At 36.4% G+C, this 15,636-nt stretch overlaps 1 protein-coding gene across 1 annotated transcript; it reads left to right on the top strand.

Annotated features, from left to right (window-relative positions):
* Window positions 1-3,024: 3,024 nt before the first annotated feature.
* LOC136834595 (fucolectin-5-like) lies at window positions 3,025-6,219 on the top strand. Its single transcript, XM_067097175.1, has 3 exons — window positions 3,025-3,221; window positions 4,945-5,119; window positions 5,992-6,219. The coding sequence occupies exons 1-3, from the start codon at window positions 3,025-3,027 to the stop codon at window positions 6,217-6,219; spliced, it is 600 nt and encodes a 199-aa protein (XP_066953276.1).
* Window positions 6,220-15,636: the final 9,417 nt, after the last annotated feature.

Raw genomic sequence — 15,636 nt, forward strand, 5'->3', positions numbered from 1 at the left:
GTTCATCCTCTTAATCCCTGGATCAATCACTGCATAGCTCTACTTTCCATCCTCATGGAGCCACAAAATTACAGTCAATCCAAACTGTAAGCCAATATTCACTTGATAATGCCACGGAGTGGCGAAAAAGCTGTCGTGACAAAAAAAAAAAAAAAAAAAAAAAAACAATAAATGGAAGAAGTTTGTGTGTTCTTCACTGCAGGCTGACGCATGAGAGTAGGTAAAAAATTCCGAAGATTTGAAGATTCCTGCAAAAAACTTATTGATCGAATGAGTGCGTCCATACGTAGGTAATTGTCATATTTCTTGCATTGCCTGATTTACTGTGCCGTATTTCATTACAAGTTTACTTGTTTCTAAGTATGATTGCCACACATAACAGTACACAAGAGAATATTTTATCATTGTTGATATTTCATCTCAGCTGTTTCTCTCTCTCCCTCTCTTGTAGCCTACGCACAAAATTGCTTTTATCTTTTGGTTTGAAAGAATAAAAAAAAAACCGTAAAAATATAAATGACACTACTGTAGTATAAAATATAAAATATAAATAAGTAAAAAATGCGCTAAAGTTTCTTCGGAGCAATCGAGTTTTCTGTACATTGCATAATCAAGGTCACTGAAAATAAATCCATCTTTCGGTGTTTCTAGGTATAATGATGTATGAGCCGCGGCACGGTGGTGGCCTGGCCTATATCATTGCCAGATACACGGTTATGGCTAACTTTAACCTTAGAATAAAAACTACTGAGGCTACAGGGCTCCAATTTGGTATGTTTGATGACTGTAGGTGGATGATCGACAAACCAATTTGTAGCCCTCTAGCCTTAGTAGTTTTTAAGATCTGAGGGCGGACAGAAAAAGTGCGGATGGACACACAAAGCTCGCACAATAGTTTTCTTTTCAGAAAACTAAAAAGTGAAGGAGTTTGTGTTACCGAACTTATACTTCGACGTAAATATACCTCGGTTATCGCTCTCTCTCTCTCTTTAATAAAATGTGAATTACTATATCATAAACATAAAAAAACGAAACGACGAAACCAAACAAGCTCTATCATGTCAGGTCTACTCAGTCCTCTCCACTCATACAATATTGCATCCCCAAACCCTCCCAACCACAGTAACTGCTCCCCAGCTCCACACACCTTCCTTTTTCTACCCAGCCTTACTGCCCCTCCCCCCCTATGGCGCCATGGGAACTTCTCGAGGCCTCCTCCACTCCCCAAAAACCCCTTCTTGGTCAGTCCGAGTGTAAGCAGTGTTACCAGCATTTTCTAAAGGCCGCATAGTATTGTCAACCATTGGAGGACAGTTTTTTCAAATTTTGGGGGATTTAGGTTATATATGTTTGGGCCTTCATCCCTGGTCCAGGTGTCGGATAATGTCAAGTTTTGGATGATGGCAATCCGGATAATTGAGGGATTACTATATATTGTATTTTCCTACAATTTCTCTTGTTTTATTATTTTTGCAAAAATGAACTATATTCTGTGGAAGGTTGCTTTGCAAGTTATGGATGTTCCCATTCTAGTTTAAAGCAGAGTGTGCTTCAGGCACGCAAAACTCCGAGAGCAATTCCACTTCTTATTCTGTGATCATTAAGGGAAGTAGCTGACCATGCTTCAAAGTCATGACGGTATTTCAGACAATAGAAAATTATATTTCAAAGACGTTTACTCCTTCAAGCTCTACCAAAAAACATAGAAAAGAAGTAGGCTACTCAGATAAAAATCCATACTTTTCAATTAATATTTGGGTTTGAATAATAAAAAACACCCTTCAGATAGGAAGGGCACTAATTATTGGCCGGTGAAAATATACTTGAAACATTGATCTCCAGGCAGTCAGTACAGTATATTGAGGAGGAGGGAACTACTCATTCGGTTGGGCCCTCTTCTTTGAAACACACTGAATTGCCAGCTCTTCCATGAGAATACTTTGCAGTGACTCTTCAGTCATGATAACCAAGGTAAATTTATCACTGCAATCTTCATTTCCCTCCTGTGGGATTCTTTAATTTTATTACTACCATTATTATTATTCAAAAGATGAACCCTATTCACATGGAGCAAGCCCACAGAGACCACTGACTTGAAATTCAAGCTTCCAAAGAATATGGTGTTCACTGGAAAGAAGAAACAGAAGGTAATTGGAAACACAGAAAGACATCAGTTATTAGAAAAGAAAAAATAAGTTAACAAATTAATAAATTAACTGATTAAATCCAAGTAAACTGTAAAATACAAGGAAAATTGCTTTAGGGTAGTAATGCACTGCACCTTCACTTGAACTTTTGAGGTTACAAGTGCACAACATCCTCAGGGAGACTGTTCTGCAGTCAATAGTTTAGTGAATAAAGGGTCGCTTGAACTAAGAATTCGACAGCAAGGTACATTTACTACACGTTGGTGCTAATGGCTTGTGGGAATGGCTAGATAAAAATAAGCTCTCCAAACATAGCAGAGTCTAAGAGATAGGAATTACTGAGTTTAGAAACGAAATGCAGAGCTTGGCAGTAGTGGTCAAGAAAGTCAGTGACCAGTATGAGAATTAGTGAATATCACAGATTGGAAATATGAAGCAATGGCTTTGATCTAGAGGAGACTCAATAATCATTACAGGTCTTTTCTGTGATTCCCAATTCCTCATTTTAGGAAGTATTTCTTGGTAGGACGAGGTTGAACACTTCCATAATTAAATTGAGTGATCTTACATTTTTCAGTTAGGGTCCATGAACCTTTCCATAGCATGATATTAGTTGGGTACTTTATCTATACGACTAGAATCATTCAGATTTTCATACACCTGTCCACACACAGGTTTATGAAATCTGTTGAAGTAAGTAAGTTTTTGTATATTTTTTAATTATTGACGATAAGTATTTTCCAGAGCTGCCGACACTAGTTGACAGTGTCTCCTCTGCTGTACCAGGAGTACTGTAAAAACTCTCCTAGCTCAAGACAAACTGACTGACGAACTGATGATGATTCTTGGCATCCTCCTCTGTGGCTTTATTCAAGCCATGACCACAGCCACAGCACAAGCAAACTCAACGTACTACTTGCTCCCTGATGAACCAAAGGCCTTCATAGCCAGCAATACCGCCGACATCTTGACAAGTGCCCTGCAACTCAACTCCTCCACTTTCAGTCCCATCCAAGCCAACAACCTACCCCTACTTCGGTGCTCTTCTGAGGCGTGGAGAGTAAAAGCTGTCGGGTTTGCAACCTCAGTTAAGTATCTTCTGCTTCTGTGAACATCCGTGTTCCATCTTCATCTCGAAACAGAATGCTTTTACTTTTTCATTTGTATTACAAGGCTTGAATGACTTAATCATAGACTTTTTTAACCATAGATCAAAAAAATCTTCAAAGCTTTGAACTTTCTTTCTGTGACCCAATGAAATTAGACTTTAGTTATTCACTGTACTGTATATATATTTTACTCCGTCACTGTATACCATAAAATACGTATACAGTAATTGAGTAAGCTTGAAGCTGAATTCTCACACTGATTGTGTTTCTTCCTTAAAGTTTTCTTGTTCATATTCAAGTTGGAATGTTCAAGGATTTTAAGCTCTATTCTTAAGACCAGTGAATACTTGGCTTTAGACTTACTTTTATCTTGTCGTGGCTGTTTTTAATTTCATATTTCAGTACTGTACCAGTCTACTTTTAGAGGCAAAATTGTGACACAACGCATTTTTTCATTTGATGATTTCTATATGTGGTCTAAATCTCAGACCACTGAAAAATTCCTGATTTAGGTTATAGACACACATTGCTAGCTATCTCCATCAATACAGGAGAGCACTGGAACAAAAGCATAGATTCAAGCACCCAATGAATAGGATCAACTGAAGAACAGATGCAATCACAGTTTTGAAATAACGGAGATTACAAATACATCTGACCACCCGACAGTACTGGTACTGTTTTGCATGGCACCACATGACTCTGATGTACATGAGTTCTTTCTGATCAACACGAAACGAATTTTGATAATAATGCTTGGAGGTGATCTCTTGCTTTCAGTGACAATGGGAGCATATAGTGATGTGTTTTTAACCTTCATCAGCTTCCATTTTAGTAGATATAATTATAATCGGAAAGTTTCCAAGGAAAAAAATTGCAAAATTACTTTATTACATCATTCACACAGTAATTACAACTAAACATTCCCAATTTTCGTCTGCTAACAAACTAAGAAAGTTTAAAGACTCTAAAATATATCTATAATGACCATCATTTGCTATGACTTACAGATGGTACTTGTTCTTTGCTCAATCCTGGAAACGCAGTTATTAGTGACGTCGCTATATATCAGCAGGCAGTCTTCCCATCAAATGATTCTCTTGAGGAAGTCGCACGGGGAAAGCCTACAACTGCTACACCACAATATAGTTCGTAAGGATGTTATCCTTTCATCTTGTGTGTCAGTATGATTAATTCCTTATGTTCTCTGACCCAATGGAATCTAGCTGGAGCGTATACAGTATCTGGCACTTCACTGCATGGCAAAACAAGTCTGATAATTTTCTACCTTTGGACTAATAACAGGCTGGTCGGGTGAAGCATGCCACAATAGGATGAAGAAGTGTTATTGTCTTGCTAGTAAAGATATATTTAGAAAGAGGTTCAAAACATTCTCATAGCCAGTTTTCAAAACTGGATGATTTTGCTTATAAAACGAGAATAAATTACAAATAAAAGTGAGTCAAATTTGGTCATACCAGAATTATTTATGCAAAATAATTTAATATGGACTAATCCTGAAACAAGTTTTTTTTATAATAACTATCATTAATAGGTACTTTTAGTTTTAATTCCAATCATTACCTCATATTTAATCATGACAGAATATTACATTTAATACCAAGTTTTCCCAAACATGCAGATAAACACCGACAGAATTCGTAAACCTTGTAAGATTCCCCCTTCAGATGGAGTCCTGGATTGGCAGTTGATGGTGTACTAAGTGACGCTAGTATGTACCACTCGAATTTGGCTCTCAAGCCATGGTGGCAGGTGGATCTTTTGGAGGAGAGGCGGATTTACCAAATCCAGATTTATCCTAGGCAAGATGTATCATACTACATGAGGTTTCACAACGTTGAGGTAGGACATAGTTTTGCGACTGAGTTCTTGCTGAATTTTTTCATTGCGTGATTTTCAGTGTTCCTTTTCCGTCAAGACTGAAGAGTTCTCTTCCTCTTCCTATTTTCCCTAAATCTAATAACCCTTCTTCTTTTAGGAGGCTTTTCAATTCCTTCAAGGTTAAGCACACCTTTCATCTTTCCTTTACTATTTTTTTTTTTTGTACCATTAGTGAAACTCCGCACCAAGTAGCCAACAGTTTGTCTACTTTGGTGAAAAGTCGAAATATGCGATATTTTCTAAGGAAACATTAGGTGATCTAGACCATGGGTGATTTCAAGTTTGCACCGGTTTAGAATTTTTTTTTTTTAACTATTTGGTGCAAAGTTAGCAAAGAAAAAGAGAAAGACAAAAAGGGGCTCTTGTAACTATGAGTTATGCTAATCCTGAGCCAGTCCAAGTTTTAGCTTCTGAGCAGCTTACAGTGCAGTATGCTGCTAGGTACTAGCTTTCTGAGTAGCTTATGCAGAAGTATGTTGCCTCCACTGATAATAGAGTGCACAGAAGAATACCGAGGGTCTACATTAAAGGGGCCAAACAATGTTCGGGCAATGTGTTTGGTTTTGTCGATTTCTTCTTCTTAATTTATTGGCTACTTTCATCAGTAGTTGGAGATACTTCATTCTGTTTCATATTCTTCCGCGTGAATGTATAGCCTAAATGCTGACGATAACAATAAATTTCATACATTTCCTTCCCATGATTATGCACCATTTTGTTTCTAATTTATTCTGTGTCTTGTTCCACAGGGAAGTGTGCACATTAATACCCAGTAAAATTAATATATTTTATACATTTCCTAATTTGTGAAAAAAATTCCTTTATAACTTCAGGTTCGAATTGGGAAAACATACGAAGGGAGTGGGAATTTCTCCTCTTACGGCCTCTTGTGCAACTACACAAAGACTTACACCCTACCGGAAGGCCATCTGTTGTGCTCAAGATACGGGGGCGTTGTTGGAAGGTACATCAGTGTTCAGATAACTGCTGCAGCCAGCGAATACCTACAGATCATCGATGTCAGCGTATTTGCCTACAAGAAGAGTGCTTTAACTCCATGATGCTGAAATTGATATGTCAGTGCATTTCCTTTTGAAATTTGGCCACAGATATTACAAACATTAAAGCTTCTATGCATTTGCTCACATTCTATACCTGACAGCAATTTCTTCATCTTGTGGACTGAATAAACCACATATATGCTAGCACTCCTGAGCTGCTACCCAGTCCATTCTTTCTTCTTACCTATAATGTGATTGAAAACCTGGTTCTCATATCTAGCAGTGGGTCTTGGGTTCTGTCCTCATTTGGGCATTCCTAATCTACCCTTCTATCAGTGGGGAAAACAGTCTTTATTCTTTGCAGGTTTAGTGTTGACTTCATAGATGGATGTTTAGGCTCTTGACTAATGCTGTGTTTAATTCACAACTACTACCAAACAGAAGCATTTAAAGCTCACTGTAACCAGGGCACTACATTTCAAAATAAAGTGGAAGCCCATGACCACAATCTTCCACTCTAATCAAGGTACTACTAGAAAGCACAGAAATAACAGACAGCAAATCCTGCAGTCTATTAATTAAGAACAATGAGGGCTGTCAGCATTCACTTGAAACAGCTAACACTAAATGTGCAAATAAAAGCAATGGTACAGCACCAGCACCTAAATCACTGGCAGTAATAGCAGCACTATTCTGCCACATGTATATTTCTATTACCAGTAAGAAAGGCATGATTAGAGACCTCTACTAAGATATGGAGACCACCCATTTCCTGTGATGAGACTGCATCTCACGAAATGGGCAGTTTCTAGCCCTTGATACTGTCTGAGGAAGTGAACTGTGACGAATCCTCATTGCTGATAGAAGAGATTTAAAAGTTAATTCTTGAGCTCTTCTTTCAAAGGTCTGTTGCATTTGACATCTGCTTGCAAGAGTTTCTTTATATAGAGAACCTTCCCTAAATTGTTAGGGGCCTTCATAGGCTTAGAGTCGAAAGTGGCAACCAGTAACAACTTCCTTTTGTAAGAATCGACATTGAGTGTTAAAAATACATTTCTATGGGTCTGGACACTTTTATTTTGAGGTGTTTGGTGGCATTACATGTCTTCTTGGGTAGCCTCACTCCTTCGAACTCAATGGCATGCCTGGACTCATAGGAAGACTGGACATTACACTTGGGCTTTGATAACGCACTGACTTGGTCTAGCCACTCTGCTCATTAAACTTAGATGTGACAATCATTTCCAACTGGATATCAAAAACATAATCTTTATTCATCGTTATTTAATCTTTTTCATTTAAATTTTCAATAATGATAGCAGCTTTAGTTCTATTCAAATTCTACGAGGATAAGGTTTGGCAACAGAAAATGACTATAAGACGACATGGATTCTCTTAAACTATAATATGACAGAAAATTCTAAATGGAACAACGCAAATTCACAGACCAACTTGAAATATTTTGTGTCAGACATAATGTATTTTACAAGGGTTAAAACGTACAGGACATTAACATCAACCATGCTAAGAATACTTGCAAATTCTCAGAAATTATTCCTTAAAATATTGAGACATCCAGATCTATCTCAAGCCATTATTCTTTGCTAATTTAACATTACATTTTTTCATACTGTCAGTTTTCTCTTGCACAACTGCATCAGCCACTGTATAAGCATTGTAATTTCTTTGTAAACTCATTACTACAATAATGTTTGATATGATATAATGGCTGAAACAATGTCATCTTATGAATAAATAAATGGAACGGCACAACAATAGTTTTTTGCTTTCCTCGGAGCTTGAGCCTTGAAGATGAGAAAGATAGTGTACTGGACATGTGTTGTCGTAAAACAAAAGACAGCATCAGTTTATGAGCATGTCATATGAATTACCCGTCATACAAACCTTCAGGATTCTCATTGGAGCTAAAGGACAGTCTTGCAAAAATCTGATTTATATGTTAATTTTCATCCTTAAGTTTTATCAGTACTTTTAAAATCTTTAATATTTGCTTGTATGGCTATACTGTCCATTACATTATTATTGTGGTTTCTTTGTAGTAACTAATATCCTAACGATAGCCATGAGTCAACGGCTGAAATAGTTGTCAGGATGAGAATAAAGATATTAGCATATATATACAGTATATATATATATATATATATATATATATATATATATATATATATATATATATATATATATATATATATATATATATACACACACATATACACTGTATGTATATAGATTTATATATGTGTATGTATATGTGTGTTTGTGTGTGTGTGTACTTCTTGTATGATTGAGCTGTCATTCTTTGTCTAGTACTTGTTCACTGTGTACCTCCTATAATTATAATCTCTGTAAAAAAAATAAATATAAACGGCACGCGATGCGTGTTCCAGAGACGGCCGTATGCTTATTATAAATATTTCAAACTGCGTCCTGGTCCAAAGTCCAGGTGTACAGCACACGCGTCGCCTGTGTTTGTTATGTTTCCATGATTATATTGCTAATAATTTATTTCCCTTACTGTCTTAATTTTAATTTAGCTATCCCTTCTCTATATAGCGTGTGCTTAATTTACTTCACTTCAATTAGTGCTTGTTTTATTATATATATATATAAACATATGTAGTACATATATATATATATATATATATATATATATATATATATATATATATATATATATATATATGTATATATGTTATATGTCACTAAATAGCGTGACAATATATACTGTATGTTGTACCTCGAAAATGCGTTGAAAGAAAACGAAAGCGCTTGGTACTCCTTCTACTTTTCCTGTGGCCGTGGCTATATTATATATATATATATATATATATATATATATATATATATATATATATATATATATATATATATATATATATGTACATATGTATATACTGTATATTCACAATTTTCATTACCTATCCAATGTCTTCGAGAAGTCGCTCAAACATTCATTATTCTTTTGTTTTCATACCGTTCAATGAAAGGTCTGGACCGAGCGTTCATTTATTCCTCTGCCTAGAAGAATTCCACCCACTTCTGATTTTGTGACGTTTCCCGAAAGAACAACGTTTACTTCACTTATGGATTTCCTCTGAGCATGCACTCGCTCTATCTTTTATCATCTGTTCAACATTCTCAGATCGCTAGGGGGGTGGGGCCAGGACAAGAATACAGCGCTGCCAGATCTATTTATCGTTTTAAATCTCACCCTCGAGGTTAATCCCTTGTTTATGGCTTTGCGTGAGATTTGTCATTGACTGCACTTCGTTTTCTAAAGAAACGACGAGTAAATTTTGGTTGTTCTGAATGATTTTCCTTTCTGCGTGCTTTTTGGAAATAATAATCATAGTTCTTATAATAAGACCATAATGTGTTTAACGCATTAACACCCTTACATTCTGTGTGGGTGGTTCGGCAGGAATGGCTTTTCAAGCCATCTGATTATTGTCCATATTCCAAATTAGCATTTATTTATGGTTACGTGACTATTTTTTCAGTGCCTCGGCAGGTTAAATAAGCTGCCTATCATTTAGGAGAGAAAAATAAATTACCATTAATTACAGGGCCCCCTTGTTGTTTCTTTAATATGAAATATTTTACAATGTTATAAACAGTTTACTCGACCTGGGAGTAAAGATGTTGGCTGTGGGGAGATTTGATCCCTTTGGCTATCCCTTCAAGGGCTGTCAATACTGTCCAGTGACTGGCTGCTTGAGCTGACCACCCTTGTTATTGTTTCAGACTGAGCTGGCCATTTAAATGCCCTCGCTGACCACGTGTCAGGGAAACTGAGGTTTGGCAGCGGCGGCCAAAAATTATGCCATGTCTCTGTTTTTATGAAGACAAATTAGGCTTGTACTGCAAATATGTGAAGCCAAATATGTTTCGATGTTATCTTGAAATGAATAACATTTCTTTTTTAAATTTCACGTGAACAAGCTGTAACGAGGCAAAACGTTTATTCATAACGAGACGTTTTGACATCACCGCTGTACTCTTTTCCTGGCCCCACCCCAGCGATCTTAGAATGTTAAACAGACTATAGGCGCTTGAAAGATTTTGAAGTTTATCATCGAAGTAAGACTTTGCATGTCGGTACATTTATTCGTTAGTCCGTCTTATCCATATGCTTAAAAAAATTATATATACATATATTTATGTATAGAAATAATCAACACACTATCATGCGTGGAATAGAAATAAATTTCTGACTCACATCAGGATCGAACCCAGGTCTTGCAATTGAAAGGCAAGGGCGCCGCCCACTAGGCCATGCAAGTCATAAAAGAAATTGGAACCTGAGGGCAACTGCACCCAAGGAATTACCTGGGCAAGCTAACTGCTGAGTTGGGAAGTTGGGGAAAACACGCTGGTATGCAAGCAGCTAGCTTGCCCAAGTAATTCCTTGGGTGCAGCTGCCCTCAGGCTCCAACTTCTTTTATAACTTGTATGGCCTAGTGGGCAGTGCCCTTGCCTTTCAATTGTAAGATTTCTATCTTATTCACTCAGAGGGGATCATTCGAATGAAATGCTGTCAACTGGGTCATTGCTGGGTCGGGAATTTGGGGAAAACACGCTGGTATGCAAGCAGTTAGCTTGCCCAGGTAATTCCTTGGGTGCAATTTCCCTCAGGTTCCAACTTCTTTTATAACTTGTACGGCCTAGTGGGCAGCACCCTTGCCTTTCAATTGTAAGACCTGGGTTCAATCCTGATGTGAGTCAGAAATTTATACGTATATATACACAAACATATATATATATATATATATATATATATATATATATATATATATATATATATATAAGGAAATACGTCTAATTTAGAATTACCATGTTATAAGGTGTGATGAAAGAAAGATCGCTTCAAGAGTGAACTAGGTCGAGCGCTCAGTTGCAAAATCATTGCATTCAGCAAATAGTTTGGTTACTTCAGCTGTTTGGCTTGATGAACACACAATATTGGCTCTGATTTGGTAGGCAGACGACCGAGCTGGTATGCGAGTGCGTAAGTTCGTGCGTTAGAAAATATGGATTGTGTGTCTAATTCTGCCCAAAAGTAAGTCTGATCGATTATTAGCGAAGCAAGAGCGATATCGTCCAGACGTAGCTTTGAGTGTTACAATCTCTTAGAAACTGGCAGATAAGATGTCGGTGGAATTGCTGTGGTTATAGAAAAGGACACTGCAAACCTTTGCAATGTGGTTATTTCTCATGTGGTTGACTTTCAGACTAGACGTATAATGTCTAAGATGGAGTGTGTGAGAGTTTTGGGTGTAAAGACTTTTCAGTCATAGTAAGACTTTTTTTAGTCAGAGTAAGAATAAATCTTGAGTAGACCATTTTGACTTGATAATTCATTTATTATGCATTTTAATCTTTTCTTTGTTCATTCATTACTTGTTGGGTTTGTTGATAATAAATTTATTTTTGTAGGAAAGATTGCGTTTCCTTAGAATATCCATTTTTTTTTTGAGGATGATGTTCGAGAGAGAGAGAAATCTGTGTGCTGTGAGAGAGAGAGAGATTTGCTGAGAGGGGAAATATGCGAGCGGAGTCCGAGAGGGGGGATCTGTAGGGAGAGTGATAGGGAGAGGGGAGCGATTGAGAGAGCGGATACCACGTTTCTGATGGTAGACTGCAAGGTCCGTTACGTGACACTTCCAAAAAGAAGTGTTTAATCTGTAAGAGAGTATAATATATATATATATATATATATATATATATATATATATATATATATATATATATATATATATATATATATATAAAGAAATTTGACAACTAAGTTGGGAGAGATCCATTGAATAAATGTACAAAGACAGAAATAAGAATATATATATATATATATATATATATATATATATATATATATATATATATATATATATATATATATATATATATATATATATATATATATATATATATATATATATATATATATATATATATATATATATATATATATATATATATATATATATATATATATATATATATATACAGTATATACACATATATTTACCATATATACAGTATACATACATATTTACTATATATATATATATATATATATATATATATATATATATATATATATATATATATATAATAAATATACTGTATATATTATATTCTATATATCTTCTTCTTCTTCTTTTAACGTGCTTTTATTCACATTTTTGTATGGGGTAAGCACGATGCCTTCTTTTGAAGGACTTTTTGATTTGGCTTTGGGGTAGACCTGTGGTCTCGATCGGCTGCCCTGCCTGACATCGCTTAGACCCCGGTACGTATGTTTCATGTATTGTATATATATATATATATATATATATATATATATATATATATATATATATATATATATATATATATATATTCCAATTTTGTCTCTGTTCTTTTAATCACTGGATCTCTCCCAACCTGGCTGTCAATCTTCTTTATATTTTCGTTCTTATTTTATCGAATAGTCTCACTATATAAACATATACTCATCAGTGACCAGCCTGAGGTGAGTGTGGAATCGTGACTATAGCAGGTTCACTGGAGGTAGATTCTTGGGTGAGCCCTAAGCCTACGAGACGCTTGTTTAGCGGCCTCTGATTGGCTGGTACCGGGAGGTAGATGGCTTGCTCAGTTTCTCTTAGTTTCGTCTGTAGCTTAGAAAACTAACAACGTTTATATTTCTTTATTTATCTCACGTTTTGCACAAGAGAAGAAAGTTCTGGTCATACCGCAGGATTCGATATTAATTGTACGGTCATACCGCAGGATTCGATATTAATTGTACAACTAAATCATGACTTCCTGAAATCAATAAGACAAAACACAAAGGGATTACAATGAGTAAAAGTGAAGAGAGAAGTATTCAATTCTTTATACCTGTTTCACTTATCACAGGATTTTGCGATCAAGATAAAATGAAACGTGTTTTCATGCAATCAATTCACCCCTAATACGCTGGTCCTTCCAGACTTTAGGTGCGTGTGATATGGGAGGAGAAAATGAAGAATATGCCTTATTGTGTTGCATCCGTTCTTATCTAAGCTCTTCCTTAGGCGAGTCGGTAGAGTTGCGGCCTTCCACTCGTTAGGCCCGAGTTCGACTCCCCGGCCGGCTAATAAAGAGTTAGAGGAATTTATTTCTGGTGATAGAAATTCATTTCTCGCTATAATGTGGTTCGGATTCCACAATAAGCTGTAGGTTCCATTGCTAAGTAACCAATTGGTTCTTAGCCACGTAAAATAAGTCTAATCCTTCGGGCCAGCCCTAGGAGAGCTGTTAATCAGCTCAGTGGTCTGGTAAAACTAAGGTATACTTAACTTTTTTTGACCCAGTTTGCCGAGAGATGCTGAGAGGACCAACGGCGTCATGCACTCACCATCTCTCGGCACTGCTGCCAAACTGAGCCAATCAGAGGCCGCAAAACAAACGTCTCGTAGGCATAGGCCCACCCAAGTTCTCTGATGGTCACGAGTTCGAATCTCCGACCGGCCAGTGAGGAACAAGAGAAATTTGTTTCTGGTGATAGAAATTCATTTCTCGCTATAATGTGGTTCGGATTCCACAATAAGCTGTAGGTCCCGTTGCTAGGTAACCAATTGGTTCTTAGCCACGTAAAAATAAATCTAATCCTTCGGGCCAGCCCTAGGAGAGCTGTTAATCAGCTCAGTGGTCTGGTTAAACTAAGATATACTTACTTATAGGCCCACCCAAGAATCTACCTTAAGTGAAGCACCTATAGTTCTCGTCCAACCACTTTTTTTTGGAGGGGTGGAGGATCAGCCTACAACTGGCATCCAAAGTTCAAGTATTGACCGTGAGTTCGAAACTGGGATTTTTTTGTCATTATCGAAGGTTTCGACGCCCTATCAGGGCTTGGGAAGTTTCTTCGGCGCAATCGAGTTTTCTGTGCAGCGTATAATGTTGTATGAGCCGCGGTCCATGAAACTTTCAGCCATGGCCCAGTGGTGGTATGTGTTGTTGGCACAGCGGTGCCAGACGCACGATTATGGCTAACTTCAATTTTAAATAAAATAAAAACTACTGAGGCTACAGGGCTGCAATTTGGTATGTTTGATGATGGGAGGGTGGATAATCAACATAACAATTCGCAGCCCTCAGCCTCAACACCTTTTAAGATCTGAGGGCGGACAGAAAAAGTGCGGACGGACAGACAAAGCCATCTCAACAGTTTTCTTTTTACAGAAAACTAAAACTCGTGGTGGTGAAAAGCTCTCGCAACGGAACTCCCAGAAATTCTCATGCGTGCATCAAACCAGTGTGCACCGGTGAACTGCAGAAAAAAATAAATTGATTTCCAACATGACAACAACGTGCAAAATAGCCTTAATAAGTTCCCGTGTGTCTCAAGTCATCATTCGTTTCGCCTTACACTACCCACACTTTGTTTTTCATTAAGCCACGCTGCCCTTGGCTGGACATCTTCACTGTCAGTACCCACCAGACCTTCCACCAAGTTGCACTGCGTCGAAGGTATTTCAGTTTATTACACTGAGTGGAAGGCATTTCAGTTTATGACACAGCGTGGTAGGTTTTTGAGTTTATTACACTGCGTGGAAGGTTTTTGAGTTTATTACACTGCGTGGAGGGTTTTTGAATTTATTACACTGCGTGGAAGGTTTTTGAGTTTATGACACAGCGTGGAAGGTTTTTTGAGTTTAAGTTCTTTGGTCACTTTCGCACTGATTCTATCGGGAAATACTTCGAAAAAAGTTTATTACTGAACCTGAACATATCTGTATGTATTAGGGGAAAAATTAATGTCTATTACACCTACAGTAGTATATTTACATACATAATTTTAAGCTTATAAACACATATATAAAAGTATATATAGCACATGTATATAAGTAAATACATACATACATACATACATACACAAACACACACACATATATATATAGGCTATATATATATATATATATATATATATATATATATATATATATATATATATATATATATATCACATGTAGATACATACACACACACACACACACACACATATATATATATATATATATATATATATATATATATGTATATATATATATATAATATATATATATATAATATATATATATATATATATATATATATATATATATATATATATATATATATATAGCTTCGTAACTGTACACGATAGAATTAATCCGTAAAACGGATAAGAAAGAAGAATGACCTAAATTTTTATTCGTCTTATTAATTTTGAACATGTCCACCACCATGACTAATAGAAAGAGAAATACGATTCTGTACAGTAGTTCTCGGAAAACATTTTCCGTAATACCTTCCTTCAATCACATCAATTATCCTTGCCTTCAAGTCTTCTAAACATCGAAGCTTAGTTGAATAAACAATAATTTTCACATGTTCCCATGAAGAGAAATTCAATGGAGTCAAATCTTTTGAACGTGGAGGCTAAAA

This window comes from Macrobrachium rosenbergii, chromosome 54 (genome assembly GCF_040412425.1).
Source record: "Macrobrachium rosenbergii isolate ZJJX-2024 chromosome 54, ASM4041242v1, whole genome shotgun sequence".
In the NCBI taxonomy this organism is placed as follows: Eukaryota; Metazoa; Arthropoda; class Malacostraca; order Decapoda; family Palaemonidae; genus Macrobrachium; species Macrobrachium rosenbergii.